Source organism: Nuphar pumila, chromosome 13, assembly GCF_984573655.1.
Source record: "Nuphar pumila chromosome 13, dmNupPumi1.hap1.1, whole genome shotgun sequence".
NCBI classification, from domain to species: Eukaryota; Viridiplantae; Streptophyta; class Magnoliopsida; order Nymphaeales; family Nymphaeaceae; genus Nuphar; species Nuphar pumila.
In genome coordinates, this window is record NC_143261.1 from 10641317 (window position 1) to 10663444 (window position 22128).

The following is a 22128-nucleotide window of genomic DNA, read 5'->3' on the forward strand; positions in this document are numbered from 1 at the left end:
TTTGAGAGTACACTCCACAGTGAGTCCACAGGTGTTAAACGTAAAATTAAGATAAGTTGGGCATGCTATACGTAAATTTCTCCCCTTTTGGAATTAATCGTTAAACCTGTTACTATAAATGATTTATTGCTAATCAGAGGCTGCATTCTCTTGCCTAACCTCAGAGAGAGAGAGAGAGAGATCCAAAATCTCCGGCTCTTCCCATCTTTGTTTTTCCTTGTGCTTTGTTTGTTTCTTCTTCTGAGATTCGTTTGAACGCAAAGGCGGTGGGGGTGGTCGTCCTCGTGTGAGTGGGAGGATGGATGTGCTGAGGAGATTACGGGAACAGGTGCTCTCTCTCTCTCTCTCTCTCTCTCGTGAACCATAAGAAAGGGAATAGAACTTGGTTCCGCAATCACCGATGATGTCTAATTCCTGGTACGGTTCCTGTTTATAATTTTTGAGCCATCATCACAATTTTTGCCTTTTGGTTTTTTAAGGTATCCTAGAAGTTGAACTAATAATTTGATACATTATGTCCCTGTGTCCCACGTTTTATTGTTATTTTCTTATTTTTTATTCAATCTGGTTGATGGTTTCTTCTTTTTTTATTTAATCTTTGTTCTAAACTCAATTGTTTGGTTTCTACTGTTGTATTGTGTTCTGCAAATTGCGATTGTAGTCGGGTTTTTCTTTATGCATAAAGGGAAGGATAAATACGATCAGAATGCTTTGGTTAAGGCCAGTATATTGACGTTCAGGTTATGCCCAACAGACCAAGTACTGCAATGTAATACCCATCTTATTCGCGTAGCTATTTGGTGGAATTAATTTATCTGAACTGACAAAAGAAAAAAAGGTCAGATTATTGTGGTCGTATTAGCGAATCAGTGCTACCATCATGTTTTTTTTTCGACAGAGAAAGCTGGGGTTAGTCCGACCCCTACCAGTTATACAACTATACCATTGGGATTCGAACTTGCAACGTCCATCTATCTTGTATTTATTTGGTGTAGGTAATATTATTGAGCCCACAAGAAAAGAACTCTAATTTAGATAAGTACCAGGAATTTCCATTAACTTATTGTAGTATATTTATCTCGATTTTGTTGAATTTTCTTGTTGGCATAATAATTACACTCTCTTAGCCAAGAGCTGTTAGAAAATTTTGTGTTGGTATTTGATTTTATTTGAATATGGTAGGCATTATCTGTAACCAAAAATCTGTGCTATGTGGATAGGTTGGAAATTTTATTTCCCTAATTTTCAGTATTTTCCTGAGGACAGAACTGGAATTTATGGGTGTGACAAGGTTTCGCCTTCCTTATTTAGGTGGGTATCTTCGTGTATTTGGTACTGACTGAATCATGTGTGGATCCCTTTAATATTCTGGCCAATAGCTTGCTTTCATCTGAACATTGGTCCATGATGCTTTAAATGAAGTAGCTACTGCATGAGCAGCAGAAAATGTGTTTCCGCCTTCCTCTCTTGGACAGGAGTCCTTTTCTTGTATTATGCAATCTTTTAGTAATTTTCTGTTAGTTGTTTCAAGTAGATATTGTGGTTGACTTTAACAGCAGGTGTCATCTCTGCTGATCCTGTCATAGGTGTATAATGCAACCATATGCACTGATCTCTAATATGCTTTGTTATAATGATCATGCTTCACAAACTTTGTATTTATCATCAGTAAGTGATCTTTTTTTTCTTTTTCTTTTCTCCAAGTGATAATCAGCACAATAATAGGAGCTTGTGCATCAGTTCTGCATTTATTATTTCTGTAGTTCCTCATTGCTTTTGGCCATAGTGTGCATGTTCTGTTGTTCATCAACTTTTATGTTTTGATGTTTTCTATATAACAGAAGCCTAATTTTTTTGTTGGTGGTATATGCTTTGTTTGACTTTCTTCCTAGTGCTTGATGGAACTTGAAACTCTTATCATGGGCTCCTCAACAATTTTTTTTAATGTTCCAATCTTAAAATCTGATCAGATGTTCAGAACATGTCAAACATTGATATCTCTAAAAAATTTCAGGCTGTTTTCAAGCAATTTGGTGGAGGTGGATACGGAGGTTCGGATAATGTAATTACAGATGAGGCTGAACTTCTACAGCATAAAAAACTTGAGAAACTATACATATCTACTCGTGCTGCAAAGGTAAATCCCCTTCCTCTACTTCATTTTAGATTTGTTTGTTATTTGTTATCAGGTTTAATTTATTATTACTTTTAGCATTTTCAAAGAGACATTGTTCGTGGTGTAGAAGGTTTTATTGTTCATGGATCCAAGCAAGTAGAAATTGGTAAGCTATCTGCAGCAACAGACTCAACTAGCTTTGAAATATCATCTGACGTTTAACCAAAACTTGTAACTGTTTGTATAGGAAACAAGTTGTCTGAGGATAATAGGAAATATGGTGTTGAGAGTACCTGTACTAGTGGTGGGACCTTGGCAAAAGCTGCATTAACTTTTGGGAGAGCTTGCTCTCAAATAGAAAAGGAACGTGGCAATCTGCTTAAATCCTTAGGAACACAGGTTTGAATTTGATCAATCAGAGCCTCTAACAACTAGTTTTTTATTTATCTGATGGAATCTTATGTTCTGACTCTTAAGAATATCATATCAATAACGCACTCTTAGGTAATATAAAAAGCAGATGTTGCCTTCCTATCTACTGCAATTCTTTTGAACTTCTGAAAAAACATTATAGTTTTTTGTGTCTTTATCTTTTGTAATTGATATCTACATATTCACCTTCTTTTTAGATTCTCTGGTACTTTAGGTTACTTCATTTGGTTGCAGATATTGCATTGTTAGTCTTTAGGCAGTAGTTTGGGTTGATGGATATCTTGTGAGGTTGTCCTTGTGTCTGCCAGGATGTTTTTTGTTTCCAAATTGTAAATTTGGAGCATGTTTATCTTCCTCTCTTGATATTGTGCACATCTTGGCCTATTTTGAATTTCCATGTCCTAACTTATTTGGTTGGTTGCACACATTGCTATAATATATTTGAGTGATTATAAACTTCTCGTTTAATAGCACAAACATTTCAGGTATAGTCAGGATATATGTCCTATCATTCCTTTTTTTTTTCATTTTATGTTCATTTTTTTAACCATGTTTGCAGAATGATTACTTCCACCTGAAATTTCATCGATCTTTAAAAGAACTTGTTGTTAATAATATATTTGATTGGAGGAATAGAAGACTTTGGTGTAGTTAGGATAGAATGCAACTCCTCATTTAGTGCATTTAATAACCGCAATTTGGAACTGGCATAAAAATCTTAGCTAGGATTTCTATTTTAAAAAGTACAGCATGTAGAGATTCTTTGACATGCACAGTGGGGCTTGGATCCTGCGAGTCCACGTCTGTCCTATCAAGTTATCTGTATGTCTCTTATTTATGACACATGGATACGGCTGCCAATACAGGAATACATCCACTTTTATGAAGTTTTCAAAAGTATATAAAGGGACACCATGTATGGTTCAAAATGGTGTGTCTGTGTGATGTGGTATTTTGTTTCTATTGATGGAAGGTTATTTCAGTCCAGCCACTTTAGCAATTGGAATACCATAGAGATGGGTTTTCTATGTAGCTCTTATCATATATTTGATGTTGTTGCTAAAGAGAATGTCCAGCAGTGCTTTTGGGAGGTCGATGTGTGGATTATCCCTGACCACCATGAGGGTGCATTAAGCATAAAACACCATTTGTGTTTTCTTCATTTTCATGTTCTTTTTCATATTTTGTTTTAGAATTCAGCTAGAGTGTTCAAGTTCATGTTTTTTCTGTGCAAACAAAGCAATTGAGTAGTTGTCATTTAATAAGCAGTCTCATGGATATTTTTGGCGCATATAGAGGCGCATATAGAGTAAGTTTTTGATGATTATATTAAACACACAGCTTGGAGTTTGGTGAATCTTGGCATGGCCATCTCATGGATAGTATGCTAGGTGGAAAATTCTCTTGGGGTTAATATGATTATCTTTCTTTGCCAATGAAGCTTGGCTAAATGTTGGATGATAATAGATTAACTAGGTATAGTCACTTCCTCTTCTTAAGAAAAAAAAAGGTGGGCATTTCAATTGATTATAGTTCTATAGTTTGGCAATGGGGCTATCTTTGGTTGAAGAATTGGATGGAGATGCTTAATGAGCTTGAAGATGTTGTTTGAGGTCTTTAAATTGAAGTAACAAAAGAAAAAGTAATAATTAATCTTATCCTGACATTAATTGAGTTCGAGGCAATTGTAAAGTGTTCTCTTTCAGCCTTGAGCATAAATGATTTCCCATGGGGACTTAAATGTGCATTTGGATTTGTTATGAGCATACATCATAGAGACTTACATTTAAAAGACGATATAAGTTTAGTGTTTAAATTTTGTGGAACATGGGCACATATATCCTAAGGCAGTGTTTTGATACTTAGACAAGTATGTCCAACACAATGCCGATGTCCAAGTAGCGCCATATCCCTAACATGGATAACCATGTATTGTATTATGAAATTCCTCTACTACCATTTTATTTAAAAAGAATGATAGGAAGGTATACATGGAACACTCAACAACAATACCTATGCAATATTTGAAACAAAAATCACATTTGCAAGTAGGAAGCTTTGTATGTAGATATTAAAATAATAGCTGAAATTTATGCAACTGCTGGATAGATATTCTATAAGATCTACTAAGAGATCTGTGTCCAATTGATCCTGACCTATGTTACATGTATGGTACTAGTAATAAATTTTGTGCAACAGTTGATTCAGGCATCCCATCTTATGTGTCCAATGATCACAATTTGTAGCAAATATTATTGTTTTTTACTGCATCACATTTCCCAATAGCAGAATTCATGATTCTTCACCATTTCCTACTCAGTCCAAAAAGTAGGGTGCTTCTCACTCTTGTACTTTGCTTCTTAAGAAGTGCACTTGTCCATGTGCTTGGGCACATCCTATAACACTGATTTCCGCTATCTCATTCTATGTGCATTGACAAGTGTTACACATTTTTGGGACTAGTATCTTTGTGAATTAAATATGAAACTAAGTGCAGATTTGGTTTATGTAGCCAAAAGCGCTAGGCGGTGTCTAGTCGGTAGAACCTTGAAAAGATTAGTCGGTACCCCAATTTAAAAATAAAAAAGTGTACAAAATATATATATATATATATATATATATATAAGTGTACACACACATGTATATATATATATATATATATAACATATTTAGTATAATGAACAAAATATGTTTTCAGCCTTTTACAAAAAAATTGATTTTAACATACATATATATTATATTCATAGCATAATCACTTAATCAGAACACACACACACACACACACACACACACACACACACACACACACACACACACACACACACACACACACACACACACACACACACACACATATATATATATATATATATATATATCATACATTCAGCTTTTCACAAAAGAAAATCATAGAAGCATAGTAACTGTAAAACCCGAAAAAAAAAACCCGAATTCGGGTCGGATCCAGACCCGACCCGAGGCCACCGCCTCTCTCTCTACCTATTAAAGGCAACGAGGCAAAGGGGGGGGGAGGTTTCTCGAAACCTCCTTCCCCTTTGCTCTTTCGTTCTCTCTCTCTCTCTGCTCCCGACCCCCTCTCGTGTCTGCTCGTCGGAGACCTCGCGCCGACAACCTCACCACCGCCTCTTTCCCCTCTCTGTTTCTCTCTCGCTCGTCTGCCAACGCTGACGGCAACGCCGACGACCTCCAGGTACGCGCCTCCTCCTCCTCTTCTCCTTCTCCTGTTTTCTCTCCCTCACCTCTTTGTTGCGCAGGGAGGGGGGCTGAGCCGCCTCCCTGCTACCCTAAATAGTAGGGGAGGGGAAAAGCCACCTCCCTGCGGCCCCTTTTAGTGAGGGAGGGGTCGAGCCCCCTCCTGATGCCTTCTGTAGGCAGGGGAGGGGTTGAGCCCCCTCCTTGCGTCTCCTTCCGGCAGGGGAGGGGCCGAGCCCTCCCTGTGCTCCCTGCGGCCAAGGGAGGGGTCGAACCCCCCTCCCTTCACCACCTTTAGCAGGGGAGGAGCCTAGCCTCCTCCCTGCTCCCTCTATTGGTCAGGGGAGGGGTCGAGCCCCCTCCCTGCACCCTCCTTGTACCCCCTGTATGCAAGGGAGGGGCCGATCCCCTTCCCTGCGTACCCTTAGGCAGGGATGGGGACAAGCCCCTCCCTATGCACTCGTTTTGCAGGGGAGGGGCCGAGCCCCTCCTTGTACCCTCAGTTTGGCGGGGGAGGGGCCGAGCCCCCTCCCTGCGCCTTCTCCTTCTAGTAGGCAAGGGCGTCGCCCCTGCCTCCGCTAATTTCGGCAGGCAGGGGTGAAGCCCCCTACCTCCCCCTTTTTGATCGACGGACAGGGGCCCCACCCCTGCCTCCTTGCTCCTTCGGCAGGCAGGGGTGAAGCCTCCTGTCTCCCTTGTTTTTTGTTAGGCAGGGGCTTTACCCCAGCCTCTCTTCCACCTTGTCAGGCAGGGGCACAACCCCTGCCTACTCTCATTTTTGGAAGGCAGTGGTGCAGCTCCTGCCTCTGTCCGATTTTTTGAAAAGCAGGGGCGCAACCCCTGCCCCTGCCTGAACCGTCGATAGGGAGGGGTGCAACCCCCTGCCTTCTCATTGTTTGCTGACAACAGGGGCTCGCAGACCCTGACCCTGCTTCTTTCGCGCTCAGCAGGTTCGCAGGGGCACGATGCCCCTGCCTCTACTTCTTTCACGTCAGGACAGCGGCAACGCCCCTATCGTCTCTACCTTTTTTATTGAGATAGCATGTTGACGTCCTGCTTTTGCAGCTCGTACGATGGATCCCACTTAATCGCTTACACCCGCAGACGCCAACAAGCTCGCAACTCTCCAAGGTAGGGAAAGATTGAACAGAGGACTTGGACAATTGAATTGAGTTCAATTAACTAAAAAGGATAATTAAATAAATATATATGCATATATATATATATATATATTTATACGAGTACGCATTTAACTCAAGGATGCGGTTTTGCGATCCTTGTTCTTTACTTTCTGTCATGTCTTTTGTTTGCCGTCGCGCTTTGCGCCTAGGCCTCACTTACGTATTCTTGCTTTCAATCTTTTCTTTGCCATTGCGCTTTGCGCCCAGGCTTTGCGTTTGCACTCCTGCTTACAGTGTTTTCTTTGTTGTCGCGCTTTGCGCCCCGGCTCTTGCTTTTGCAAATGTTTCGTTACTGCCTTGCCATTGCAGATGACGCTCAAGTTTTCGCTCATTGCATGTTCTATAAAAGGCATCATCGTGGAAGATGCAAGAGGCATTTACCACTCTTCCTCTTGCGACAAGAGTTGAGTCAGGAGCTTAACAATACGTCCTCGTCTAAGGAGAGGGATCCCTAGTAGGAATCGTGGCTTTTCGAGTGAGCAATCTTGCAAAGTAGACTTGAGAATTTAGGGAGCTGCGCGAAAGCATCAAAGACTGCCCAAATTAAAGTATTTGGAAGAATGTGTATTAGTTGGTTCTGTTCGTCTACCTGACATATCTCGGGTAACCCCGAATTGGGGCTTAAGCAGACTTCTTAGCGAGAGTTCTGTTGAGAAACCTGTATCCCGTTTATCGAGGCCGGTATCGAGTCATGCGAGGCATGTAGATACCACGATAGCGGATGAGATTATAGAAAATCGCATGCCAAATGTTGGCACAAGCTGTTGGCTGTTTCAAAAGATAAATAATGTCAAAAGTAAAGTTTGAGAAACATTACATCTTTGTGCAACACTTCTGTTGAGGCTTCTATTGAGGAACTATACCCCTTTCATCCTAGAGTACTTGTAGTCGTGCACTACACGCTAGTACTGCGATGATCGGATGAGACGGTCGTGCGACCTCGAACAGTGTTAAATGCACAATGTTGTAAACACATAAAAATGAGATCGCCTTCACAGGTAAGATGCTTATTTAGTCAAAAGACCAGAGCATATAGAATGAGTCGTCAGTTAATTTACCCCTGACACACTCATTCGCTTCTTGTAGTCTGTCAAGGGAGAGGACAGAGCGGTACACACTCCAATGGACAAGTTGTTGATAACCACCCCACAGGCAAAATCCGGCCTCTCCAGTCATTGGGGTTAGGGGAAGGGACTACCAGACATTATCCTAGGTGATAGATCCCATGGACTTCTGCAGCAGTTGAATGCATCTGTTGCCAAGTACCTGCCTTTGGGGAATCCTCTCTCGGCTAAAGTCATCCCCTTAGGAGCGGACTCAACTAGCTATTCGGGTTATTGAAAATACATAGAATAACAGACATCCGAACTAATTTCAGTTGTTTCTACGATTTGTCTGCGCGTACCCGCAGGCCAGTAATATCGAAACATAAAGTCTGTTTACACTAGTTGATGGGTCATATGACTTGCTTGTTGCATGGTAGTTCACAACTTACGATCAAATGAATCATCATCCTGTGTTTTGACAGTTGCATTGCTTACCTGTTTTGAACGATATACCTGCTTAACTGATATCTGCTTTAAACTGCTTAGCATGCTGAATTAAATGTACTTAATTTAGTTTCCTGTAGTCTCTCTTGTGCACCTACTAGTTTTTCGCAAAACTAACTCATTCTATGGGTACATGTGATGATTAGGTACACCACGGGCGATAGCACAATGGCAAGATAGCTTCAAGATTTTCTTTTTCTGCTCTTAGCTCGCGTCCTGGACGTTTTCGGGTTTTGTCACGGATTTTCCTTTGAATATCTAAATTTTGTATTATTTGGAAACTTCTTTAAATGAAAGTGGCTTTTCCAAGTGTTTTGCAAGTAACATGTGTAGTGAGTTTTGGTTTTTTTAGCTAACGTGCTCAAAGTTGTCAGCTTGCCTTTCTAAATTCAACAAAGGAATTATCTTTCGCTAATTATATAAACAAACTCTGAAAGGAAAGGGATTTTCTTCTAGTCTCTTGCCTGTTTTCTGAAAGATTCGCAAGTTTGAAATTTTGGGGCGTTACAGTAACACATACGTATATAAGTCATAGTTGGCAAACTCGTGACTCGGGCTCGGATCAGACCCCTACTGGGTCACCGAGTCAGCAGGTTGACTCAGTGACTCGGATAAGTCAGGACTCTATATTTTATAGTGTAAGCACATGAATAGGACATGGAAATAACTAAACTTCAAGCTAATATGTCAATAGCCAAGTTACAAAAACATATAATTATACATGATTATTATCTTTTTTCATTGAACAATATTAGATTCTTCAAGTGACTTTATATAAGAATTATGCAATAAAATAATAAAATACATGATAAAAAAATTTATGTAATAGGTTTGATCGGCAATTCTGAATCATGACCAAGTTGGGGTCCGATCTGGGTCGACTCGGGCAATTCCCAAGTTGACTCACTGGGTATGCCAACTATGATATAAGTAACATATTTACATAATCAATAATGCTAAACATGCTTTCAGGATTTTATAGAAAATTTCACAGAAAATCACACATATATACAAATAAAAATCATACATACATATCTCACTTTCAACCTTTAACAAAAAAATTCATCTGAAAGAAAGTAACACACACATATATAAAACATGTTCAACTAAAATTAGCTGTGCATAGTTTCAACATTTTACAGAAAAAAACCCAAAAGCAAAGTAACACAGACGCATATATATATAAAACATAATATATATATATATAATTAACTAAGCATGTTTTCATCATTTCACAAAACAAATCACAAAAAATACATGCACATATATATAATTATATATACAAAAAAATAACAGTGCCTGAATTAATAATAAAACATGACTAAACTGCTCCTTTGCCTAGGCGAGGCAGCTTAGTCGCCAACTAGGCACCCTAATCGGCAAAATTGGTTATGTAAATAGTCAAAAGCACCAACTGAAAGCATGTTTAGCCTAGGCATTTAACTTACGCCTAGGCTGACTAGGCAGACTAGTTGGTGCTTTTGACTACATATGATTTGGTGATTACAAGTTGTTTAATTCATGGGAACCTACTTTCACCTGGTTGGGATTGAGCTTGCATTTAGTTGGTACTGTGAATCATGTTTCTAGTTTGTTGGAATGTGAATTGAAAGTTGGAAGTTGGAACCATGACTTGAACCTTGTAGAAGAACCTGATGCATGCAATTGAAGCAAAGAGGCTTCACATGTCCTATGCACATGGATGTGCAAGACTTTCAGATTAACAAGCAATATCCTGCAACAAAATGTAGTTGCATATACGACCACAAAATAATTCAAGTAGTTAGTACTTTAATACTTTGTATTTTTTTTTGTTACCGCTAGAACTGAAAATGCGCCTTCTTAATGCCATCAGCCATTATATTTCACTCATGTCTTTTTTCTTTTGTTTATTTTTTTTGGATTTATAACCTGAAGAAACCACACCCATAATGAAGACCTGGTCCCGCTGGCTCAGCCTGCCATACCTATGCTCATCATACCGACAGCATAAAACTCCAAGGCTAGGACCCCCACCCACAAGTCCTATGCTGGGCGTTTTGTTTATTTTTTTATACTTTTCATGTTTTATTGCTTTTGGGGTAGAGATTTTCCATATGTTCTTTATTTTTCAGGTTGCAGAACCATTAAGGGCCATGGTAATGGGTGCCCCATTGGAGGATGCTCGACATCTTGCTGAACGTTATGACAGAATGCGACAAGAAGCTGAAGCACATGTATTTTTCTCTCTGTTATTTGTTATTGGTATTATTACCACCACTACTACAATTATTTTGACCAGCCTTTTTTATGTGGAAGTGGCATAGGTTCTCTTGTGGATGTGAGTTGACTTGATTGTTGTTTGTGGTGAAGTTCTGGACTAGCCTTCTATAATAGCTGTGGTTTCTGAAATTTACTATGTCGTGGCATGTTATCAGGAAAAAGGAAAGATAATAATTAATGAACTTTCTTTTAGTTAAAAGTATATGATGTGAGGCAGTTTGATTTGTTTAAATCTAACAAAGTTGATAATTTGCTTTGGTAGACCAACTTAATTCAGATTCTGACTTCCCTACCCGAAACAAACCAATCAATCCAACCTCATTTCTCCTTCCCCCACCACCCAACATGCACACACACACACACACACACACACACACACACACACACACACATGCAAACCCACATACACGTGCGCACACACACACACAGAGGCAAAAGAAGAAAGCCCTAGTTTGGATTTGTTAGAGTTTTTGAATTAGTCATGTTCTCAATGTGCCCTTGTGGTTATGCTGTTCCAATGGGATCCTAGACAGGTTATTGAGGTATCTAAGCGTCAAATGAAAGTTAGGGAAGGAACTGGCAATGCAGATAATACTTTAAAGTTGGAAGCAGCTGAAGCAAAGCTTCAAGAACTGAAGTCAAACATGGGAATATTAGGGAAAGAAGCTGCAGCTGCAATGGCAGCTGTTGAAGCCCAGCAACAAAGGCTAACTCTTCAGAGGCTTATTGCCATGGTAATGTCACTCCCATGCTCAATTAGTTCTTGTCTTGCTTACCACATTTCTAAGCTGATGTTATTTTTGCACAAGATACATCTTTAAAGGGCCTTCTTCTGTCCCAGATTGAATCAGAGCGCATTTATCATAAAAAAGTGCTACAAATTCTTGATCAGCTAGAAGAGGAGGTAAATTTTAATTTCTTGTAATTCTCTGTGTGCTTTTGTCATTCTTTCTTTTTTTTATTGGCAAGCTGGGGTTAGGCAGATCCCCACCAGTTTACAAAAAGTTAAGCATGAAACACACTTAACAGACAGATGGAAGCCAATCTGGAGGCTTATCCTTCCAGATTCTATCCCTCATTGACAGCCATTAACATCAAGGTGTGAGCCTCATAATTATTCTCCTTTGCAACATGGTGTACCTCAATACTATCGTAGTTAAACAAAATACTCATGAGGTCCTGATCAATTAGTTGTGGATAACCTCTTCCTTCGAGAAAACACCACCGTATCTCTTATCAATGAATTGATACTCACTCTTTGCACTTCCAGGATTAGGCTCAGAACTTCTTTCCTTAGATGCCATTCATACTTATTGTTGCTTCAACCACAATTGTTTGATTGTGTCGTATATGATTTGCAATTTAAAGTTTGAAGTTCAATTAAACTTGCTCATTGGAGGACTTTTAATATGTGTTCCTCTTTGCGATGGGATGCCTTTGAATAGTGTAAGGCAACGGTCCTTTTAATAGCACATGCTGAGAAGCATGACAATAAATATTTTATGGTGTCAGCACTAGAAACCTTTCTCTCTCCAAAAAAGTACTGCAATGACTTCTAGTTTTTGTGCTCACTACTTTTATGATTGATCGACAGATGGTATCTGAACGCCAGCATATTGAAGCATCTCTAGTTCCAAATGTTGATAACCCCCCTCCACCTCCTTCATATGAAGAGGCTAATGGTCTGTTTACTCCAGTTTATGATAGATCAGTTGAAAATACTGCTTACTTTTTGGGGGAGGTAAAATCTTGTGTTTCTTGTACTGATTCTTCATCAGGTTGAGCTCTCCAAAAGTGATTCAGATTTCTGCTTGCATATTAAATATTTTTTGGGCTTTCTGCTGGGCAGGTTATGCATCCACATCAGGCTGAGACTGACATTGAACTTGGCTTGTCCACTGGGGACTATGTTGTTGTTCGCAAGGTTTTTCTTTTAATGCTATTCCTGAAATTCTTGCATATAAAGTAGCTATTCACGTCTAAAGTAATACATGAAATTGCCATGAAACAGTTCATTAGCAGATTGATATATCATTTTAGAATAGCTATACATCACACATTCTGAACCTAGTCAAAGCTTCTGAGTTTTTAGCAAGTCACCGATACATCCATTTCATTAGGAATCAATGATCTTTTAACATCACCTTCTAAGGGATGGTTAGTCCAAGATGCTGAGCAACAAAGTTTGATTTTGGAAATGCATCATTGTTATGGGAATGTACACAGTAGAAAAATTACGTCAATCAATTGACACAAATAAAAAAATAAATGTATATATATAGGGTAAACATATGGTACTAATAAAGGTATGAAACTATTGAGTAGAAGTCATCCTTTTCACATTTTTTTAATGTTTTTTATAGATTGGAGCCTATAGATGTCATTACATGCAAGGTTGTAAAAAGAGTAGCGTAACCTGTATCGACTAGGCCCAAAATAAGATATGTATTGTATTGTATCCTATTGTAAAAAATTGTATTTTTAATTAAAAACCCCTAAAATCCAAAAAAAGAAGAAAAAATCAAGAAAATTTCTAAAAAAAATTGTAACACAAGAAACAATGATAAATAAAACCATAATATCACATATCAAACAATTATGAGTTGCATAACATTGAACATTCAAGAATCAAGATAATATGCTATGTATGCATGCATATCTCAAAAGAAAAAGGCAAATTATGAAATAATATGCATATTAAACAACAAAACTAAACTAACAAGTAGGGGTGGCAATCAGGTCGGGTTGGCGGGTCAGCATACCTCAACACGAACCCGGCCCGTTTATTAAACGGGGCGGTTGTGGCAAACACAAACCCGACCCATTTATTAAACGGGTAACCCGACACGACACGGTTAACCCGTTTAATAAACAGGTCGGGTAAACGGGTTGGCGGGCGGGTTGACGGATCGGGTCTGGGTAAACGGGTTGGCGGGTCGGGTTCAAGTAAACAGGTTGGCGGGCGGGTCGGGATCAGGTAAACGGGTTGGCGGGTCGGGTTCGGGTAAACGGGTGAGCAAGTGTCAAGAATGACACTAAAGCATAACCCTTAAAAAGGGTATAACTGGAAACAAAATAAAAATAAAAATGTATTCTTTATTGATATGAAAAACCAATTGCTTAAGAAGCATTGAAGTGAAATACAAGAGGGGCTGCACCCCTTTATATACACAGCTGAAAGAGGACTCAATAGAGCTGTTGGGCACAGTCCAACAGCTCTATTTAGAGCTGTTGGAATGTGTCAGTCCAACAGCTCTATTAAGAGCTGTTGGACTGTGTCAGTCCAACAGCTCTATTGCTAGTCAAGTCTGGACAGGACTTGACTAGCAACAGTCATTCTAGTTCAAACTGAACTAGATGACATAAAGACAAAAAATAAAAATAAAGGAAAAAAAATACAGAAAAGAAAGAAATTAAAAATGTATTTATATATATATATAATAATATAATATTATTATATATACATATATGTACAGTTTTACATTTTAACACTCCCCCTCAAACTTACGGTACAATGAGCGAAAGTTTGTCTAAGAGAAAGTGAAATCGGGGAGCAGCGAGAGGCTTTGTAAAGAGGTCTGCTAACTGATATTCTGAAGTGACATATGGCAGATCAATTATCCCGTGTAGATATTCCTCTCTGACGTAGTGACAATCCATTTCGATGTGTTTGGTGCGTTCGTGGAATGTTCTGTTACTGGCAATGTAGATCGCACTTTTGTTGTCACAACACATTTGTGAAGCCTTTGTTGCTTCAACTCCCATGTCAGCAAGCAGTCGTCGGAGCCAAACTACTTCCATGGTCGTGGTTGCCATGGCTCTGTATTCAGCTTCGGTGGATGAGAGAGATACCTTCTGCTGCTTTTTACACCTCCACGAGATTAATGATTCCCCTAAAAAGACACAAAAGCCAGTGGTTGAGTGTCTGTTATTGGGATCACCTCCCCAATCAGCATCAGTATATGCAATTAAATCAAGAGAAGAGGAGGAAGATAAGAAAAGTCCTCGTGAAAGAGAGGACTTGATGTATCTGATAATACGCATGACTGCTCCCATATGAACAGAAGTAGGAGCATGTTGAAATTGACTTGCTGTATGAACAGCATGTGCTATATCTGGTCTGGTAATAGATAGATAGGAAAGTGCCCCGACAAGCTAAGGAGTAGGGTCTGCAAGAAGTTCTCCATCATCAATCTTCATTTTAACATTAACAACTTCTGGAGTGTCAACTTTCTTATCATCAGTAATACCAGACCTGAAAACAATATCAAAAGCAAATTTAGTCTGAGATAATAAATATCCTCTAGGAGAATAAGCAACTTTAATGCCTAAAAAATATCTCAACAAGCCCAAATCAGTCATTTCAAAATGAGATTTAAGAAGTGTTTTGATTGTTTCAACTCCCTGTTTATCGCATCCGGTGATGATCATATCATCCACATAGAGAAGAAGCACAATGATCCCTGCATCAGAATTCTTAATAAACAAAGCAGTGTCAGTTAAACAGAATTGAAAACCAATATCAATCATAACACGACTAAACCTATCATACCAAGCTTTTGGTGCTTGTTTAAGTCCATAAAGAGCTTTTTCTAAGCGAAGGACTTTACCCTTAGGAATACTTAGACCAGGAGGGGGTTCCATATATACTTCTTCAACTAGCTTTCCATTTAAAAAAGCATTTTTGACATCCATTTGAAAAATAGACCATTTTTTGATAGAAGCTAAGGCAATTAAGGTTCGGACAGTAGTCATACGAGCCACCGGAGCAAAGGTTTCTTCATAATCAATCCCATATTCTTGGGCATAACCTTTGGCTACTAAACGGGCTTTATATCTTTCAAGAGTACCATCACTCTTGGTTTTAATTTTATAAACCCATCGACATCCTATAGTTTTCTTCCCTGGAGGAAGATCTTGAATATTCCATGTAGAAGCCTTTTCAAGTGCATCTAATTCAACTTTCATGGCTTCTATCCATTTGATATCATTTTTTGCTTGAAAATATGTGGATGGTTCTTCATATGAGTGAATTAATGCAATAACTGCCCTATATGTGGGTGAGAAAGACTCGTATGATACAAACTTTTCTGGAGGCCTCGAGATTCGGGATGATTGTCTAGTTGGAATGTTAGAATATTTCTCAAGTGCACATGGAGTATTAGACTCTTGTCGCCTGGAATATTGAATACTAGTATCTCTATGAACTTCTTCATTTTCAACATTAAGATCAATAATTCTTGGATCATCATCAAAGTTACAATCAAGGTCATATTCATCAGATGTTGATGTTAGATCTAGCAAAAAGGAGTACTCAGTGACGTCTTTTAATTTTCTAAAATCAAAGAAGCTCTCCTTTTCAAGAAAGGAAACATTTCTAGACACATATAGTTTATTATTTTTGAAGTCAAAACATCTATAACCTTTCTGGTTTTCAGCATATCCTAAAAAGGCACAGAGAATCGCACGAGGGGAAAGTTTATCATTTTTGTCAGTAAATATGAAACATTTGCACCCAAATATTCTTAATCTAGAGTAGTCTGGAGAAATGTTCATAAGTTTTTCAATGGGAGTGATATTTTGTAACGAAGAAGATGGCATCCTATTAATGAGATAGGTGGCAGTTAAGGCAGCTTCTGCCCAAAAGTCTTTAGGGACTTGATTTGCTATTAATAAAGTTCTAGTGGTTTTTATAATATGGCGATGTTTTCGTTCTGCCAGTCCATTTTGTTGAGGTGTATAAGGACAAGATCTTTGATGTGTGATGCCATGCAATTTAAGATAATTTTGAAAATCTGTGGATAAAAACTCTCCCCCTGAATCTGTGCGAAAAATAGTAATATCATTTTGAAATTTGTTTTTAACCATATTATGAAAAGTTTGAAAGTATGAAAATACTTCAGACTTATGTTTGAGAAAGTACATCCACGTATGTCGGGAGAAATCATCGACAAAAATAACATAGTAAACAAATCCTCCTTTAGAAATTACTGGTGCAGGACCCCAAACATCCGAGTGTATTAATTCAAGTGGTCTTGAAGAGAAAAAGGTTCTGTTCTGAAATGGTAACCTTTTCATTTTGCCGAGAATACAATCTTTACAATCAAATGATTCAGAGTTACAAAATTTCCCTAGATTTGGAAAATGTTGGATTTTGGCTATATGTGGGTGACCAAGTCTCTTATGCCACAGTTCCAACTCTATTTTTTGAATATTATAACAAAAAGCTTTCTTCGGCATTTCCAAAAAATCCATGTAATAGAGTCCTCCTTCTCTATGGCCTTCCCCAATCAGCTTGCCTGACTGGCGATCCTGTACCCAACAACCATGAGAAGAAAAAGAAATATTACACCCATAATCAGAAATTTGAGATACAGATAAAAGATTTAAATTTAATTTGGGAACATGTCTAATTTCTGGAATAAAAAATTTTTTTGTTTTATAAATTTTTTCAAAATCTCCTATTCCTTCTATTTCAAGAGAAGTCCCATCAGCAGTAAAGACCTTTGACACACTTGTTTTATTTTTAACACATTTGGATAGACTTTGATTATTTGGGGTCATATGAAAAGATGCACCAGAGTCAAGAAGCCAAGAAATTTTACCTAAATCAGAAAAAGATGAGGCTGCTGCGCCGGTTGAAGCTTCAGATGAGGAAGAGGCACCTTTGATGAGAGGCTGAAGGATCTCCATTAGTTGGGCCAGGGAAACTGGTGCATCCTGATCTTTAGGCTCCGATCCAGCAATTGCAGCTCTTTTTTCTCTCAGCTCCTTAAGTTTGGGACATTGTGGCCTGTAGTGTCATGACAGTGATGACAAATAACTTTCTTCTTATCATAGTCACCATTTTGTCGGTTAAAGTGAGGAGGCCTATATGATCGAACATGATTCCCTGGTCTAGACACGGCTAAAACGGAATCATCTTCAATTTTTAAAGAACCTTTCCGGAGACGATTTTCTTCCATTGTTAACTCTTCAATAGTTTCAACAATAGAAGGAATTTTTCCCCGGTGAAGTAGGGCCGATTTAGTGGTTTTAAATTCCGGCCTTAATCCAGTGATAAACTGGTAAAAATGTTCAACATCGAGTTGTTTCTGACGAAGCTCGATGTCTTCGGCACAATGCCACTTTGGTTCTAAAAGGGAAAGTTCTTCCTAAAGTTCGGACAACCCATTGTAATATTCACGAATAGTTTTGTCTCCTTGTGTCATCATTCGAACTTTTTCTTGGAGGTTGCACACGTGTGCAATATCTTTAAGGGAATACATATTCTTAAGGTATTCCCATGCCTTATCGGCATGATCAAATTTGGCAAGACTTGAGCATTTTTTAATGTCAACGCTATTGATAAGCCATGACATTATCTTCGCATGAGATATTCTCCATTCTTTCCATTTCTTCTCGTATGAGGCAATAGCCTTGATTTTTTCTTCTTCCGATAGAGGGACGTCTTTATCTCCCTCCTTTTTAGTAAGAGATAGCTTAGGTTCCGAATCGGAACCATCCACAATCCCCCATAAGCCTTTTCCCCATATATGGTGCTTCATGATTGAAGCCCATGTTACATAGTTCGTATCGCTTAGTTTCATAGGCATGATGGTGACTTTATCATTGTCATCCATCGATTACAAGGAGAGAAAGAATAGGGATAGAAGAGAAACAAGAAGGAAAATGAGAAAGAAAGAAAAAAAAAAACAATACAACAAGATGTGAAATCTTCTCCAATGAAGTGATAAAACACTTCTCTTCAAGTGGCGAACACTTTTGCAAACGGGCACGGAAACCGAGGCAGCTTTTTCTCAAGATTTAGTACTTCCGCGGCTCTGATACCATGAAATGAAATGGGGATCTTCGAAACACGAGCTTTGATTAACAAGAGCAAGTGTCAAGAATGACACTAAAGCATAACCCTTAAAAAGGGTATAACTGGAAACAAAATAAAAATAAAAATGTATTCTTTATTGATATGAAAAACCAATTGCTTAAGAAGCATTGAAGTGAAATACAAGAGGGGCTGCACCCCTTTATATACACAGCTGAAAGAGGACTCAATAGAGCTGTTGGGCACAGTCCAACAGCTCTATTTAGAGCTGTTGGAATGTGTCAGTCCAACAGCTCTATTAAGAGCTATTGGACTGTGTCAGTCCAACAGCTCTATTGCTAGTCAAGTCTGGACAGGACTTGACTAGCAACAGTCATTCTAGTTCAAACTGAACTAGATGACATAAAGACAAAAAATAAAAATAAAGGAAAAAAAATACAGAAAAGAAAGAAATTAAAAATGTATTTATATATATATATAATAATATAATATTATTATATATACATATATGTACAGTTTTACATTTTAACAGACCCACCCGCCTAACCCGTTTATTAAACGGGTCAGCCGGGTTGGCATACCCCTAACATGAACCCGACCCGTTTAATAAACGGGTTAGGCGGGTTGACCCGTTTACAACACGAACCCGTTTAAGCCAAACCCGAACCCAACTAAGAAGCAGGTTGGCGGGTCGTGTCAGATTTTGCCACCCCTACTAACAAGTCACAAGATTCCTAATAATGCATGTTTACATAAACAAAAAAAAATTACAAAAGTGTTTCTCAATACTGAAAAATTTTATATAACCAATTTTTTTTCAAAATTCAAACAAAAACAAACTAGATAATGTCAATCCTGATTATGATCATCATCATCATCATCATCATCTTCTTCTTCTTCTTCTTCTTCTTCTTCTTCTTCTTGTAAGAAATCACCCCCAAATCACTCTCAATGTCTTTAGGAATGAACATGAACTTGCCCTAAGGGCATTATATGTTAAAAAAAACAAAAAAATCAAAATCAATGCAACTTAAACTGCACTATTTGTGTATAGTATGATACACCCATACAGGTACGGTACACACCCGTATTGAGATACAAGTGTGTATGGTATCGATTTCCCCCAAAGTAATGATGTGTACCATATCATATGATACTTACACCGTGGATTACATGGTTTGTTAGTATGAAATGAGTTTTGGATCATGTAATTGTGCTTTGTAAACAAGTTTTTCAACAACTTAAAATATCTATGGCACAAACTGTACCAAAACTTCATGACTCAATTTTGTTTCTTAAGTCGGAAAAATTGAGCTAAGGTCTTGATCCCTAGTAAAAAGGCCATGTTGAAGACATCTATGTGGTCAGGTTGCGTTGATGCATCGGAACCTTTGATTTTCAGCTCAATAGTTCCATACCTTCATTAGTACCAAATATTTTCCCATATGTGTGTGTTTTGCAGAGAGTGTTTGAGTTTAGATTGCATGATCCATCAAACATGCTTGACTGCAATAGGCACAAAAATGACAATCGTTTTGGTTCTGCGTTTGCTTGAAGAAAACATCACATCTAGAATAATCTTTTCTCCTTCTAAATTTACCTTCTTCCTGCTCATATCTGGTTTATGCTTCTCCTAGTTCCTTCTGTTCAACTCACAAATAAATATGGATCAGTGGATTGTTCTTTGATGGCAGTGGCTCCAGTGGGCAGCAAAAAAGTCGGATGCTGTATTTCTGGACCTGTTTCATTTTATTCCTATCATCTGCATATTTGATTCTTAAATTGCAGGTTGTGGCTCGGAGTAGGATATAAGCCCTAGTTTATATCCATCATGAAAAAAATGCATGCCAGCTGAAAACTTGAAAGTTTTCAATCTTTGTTATATATTTTTCTTTTTTAATCTATGCTGAGGGACCTGGTTCTCATTGGCTGCAACTGGGATGGGTGTGAAGTTGTGAACCCAGCCGGTCCTAGTGCAGTCCTTCAAACCATTCAAGGCTGATATATTCTTTGCCATTTTTGGATTCCAAATATTAAACAAAATTTGTATGCAATATCTAACCAGCAAGATGTTACAAAGTTCATTGATTTAAATCAATGTCATTCTTGAGCTTATTGAAATGAAAAAAGAAACTGTGGATGGTTAAAGAATGATTTGAGCTGGTTGTCAAACTCCTAACATCAAATGGAATCAACTTGATGTTTTTTAATTGTTGATGTTGAAAAGGAATCCCATGACTCTTTTAAAGTTGCATTCAACACAAACAGGGCCAGTTTGTTTATTAAATGTTTCATGCATGATGATATCAATTTTCTTCTAATGTGATGATAGTAATGTTCATGCTGTGAATTATTTCCTACAATCCAATTTTTTTTCATTAATGGTGGCGGATAATTCTGATGGATATTGTGATGACCTAAGCCTGTATATCAAACATATGCCCTATCCACATAATACAATGCCATTCACATTGCACTGGCTGCTCTAATGCTGACCACTTACTTCTCTGCATTATTGATTGTGTTCTCTGAATGCTGGATTACCGGATCTTATATTCCTATGAATTCCATTAGGTTTATAAGCTTCTTACTCCAATCAAATATTTCAACATAATGGCTTCCAAAAATATCCTGGATGTTTGCCTCTAATTTTCTAGTGATATGTCTGTAATGTAAATTATGCTCTGTTTGTGCAGGAGCGTCTTAACTGCATAGAGCAGAGTAACCCTATATGATGTTTTGCTTCAAATGCAATATTGTGTTTGTCATGGCTTTATCTTATTCTGTTGAGCTGTGTGCCAGGTATCTAATAATGGCTGGGCTGAAGGTGAGTGCAAGGGAAGGGCTGGTTGGTTCCCTTTTGAATACATTGAAAGACGAGAACGTGTTCTTGCAAGCAAGATGGCTGAAGTCTTTTAGAGTTTCCTGTGTTGGCATTCGATAGCAGCCAAGGTTTGAATGTTCTTCTGTTGATAGAGAAAGCGATATGTTAACCATACAAAGAGGAAATCATTTTTGTTCAAGTTTGCTCTCTCCCTCTCCATTCTCCTTATAACCCCTCCCTCCCCTCTCTAGTGGTCCTCTAAAGTCTTTGAATTGGGTGAGCATGAAACATGGTGCGAAGTTCTGCTTCATCATGTTGCTGAGTTTTGGAACACTATAATTTAGAATTGTTCATCAATTTATTGTTTTTTGACAAAATAGTGTATTTTTTGCTGAGCAAGATCAAGATGGGACTTGGCAGACTCTAGTTTACTGATAGCCTAAGGGGAAAAAATGTGCTGATATTGAACCCATGTTTTGCTTTTGGATTTTCAAATTTGGGTAAGAGGCCACAGAAATATGCACTACTGTTCGAGGTAGCACGTTTCTATAAGCCGTACTTCTTACGGAGTTGTACAAGCTGCTTTGTCTTTGAAAAGAGCATTCTGTACTGATATCAAGACGTTTAACAAATGCGAACCAAGTATCAATGTCAAGAAAAAAACCAAAGTTATGCCACAATCGTTATGTTCTTATTTGTAGTGTCAAATGGTAACATGGTTCTAACAA

The 22128-nt window shown here is 38.2% G+C and overlaps 1 protein-coding gene across 4 annotated transcripts; it reads left to right on the top strand.

Annotated features, from left to right (window-relative positions):
- The first annotated feature begins 204 nt into the window (after positions 1–204).
- On the top strand, positions 205–21777 carry LOC149817736 (SH3 domain-containing protein 2-like). Of its 4 annotated transcripts, XM_089985268.1 has the most exons (11): positions 205–328; positions 2015–2137; positions 2213–2282; positions 2364–2515; positions 10607–10708; positions 11288–11488; positions 11596–11658; positions 12349–12495; positions 12604–12678; positions 21379–21528; positions 21652–21777. In XM_089985268.1, the coding sequence occupies exons 1-10, from the start codon at positions 299–301 to the stop codon at positions 21493–21495; spliced, it is 1080 nt and encodes a 359-aa protein (XP_089841394.1). In that variant the 5' UTR covers positions 205–298; the 3' UTR covers positions 21496–21528; positions 21652–21777. The 4 variants fall into 4 exon arrangements, with proteins under 4 accessions (XP_089841394.1, XP_089841393.1, XP_089841392.1 ...); XM_089985267.1 differs by having other exon boundaries at positions 21379–21777; XM_089985266.1 differs by lacking the exon at positions 205–328 and having other exon boundaries at positions 1847–2137.
- Positions 21778–22128: the final 351 nt, after the last annotated feature.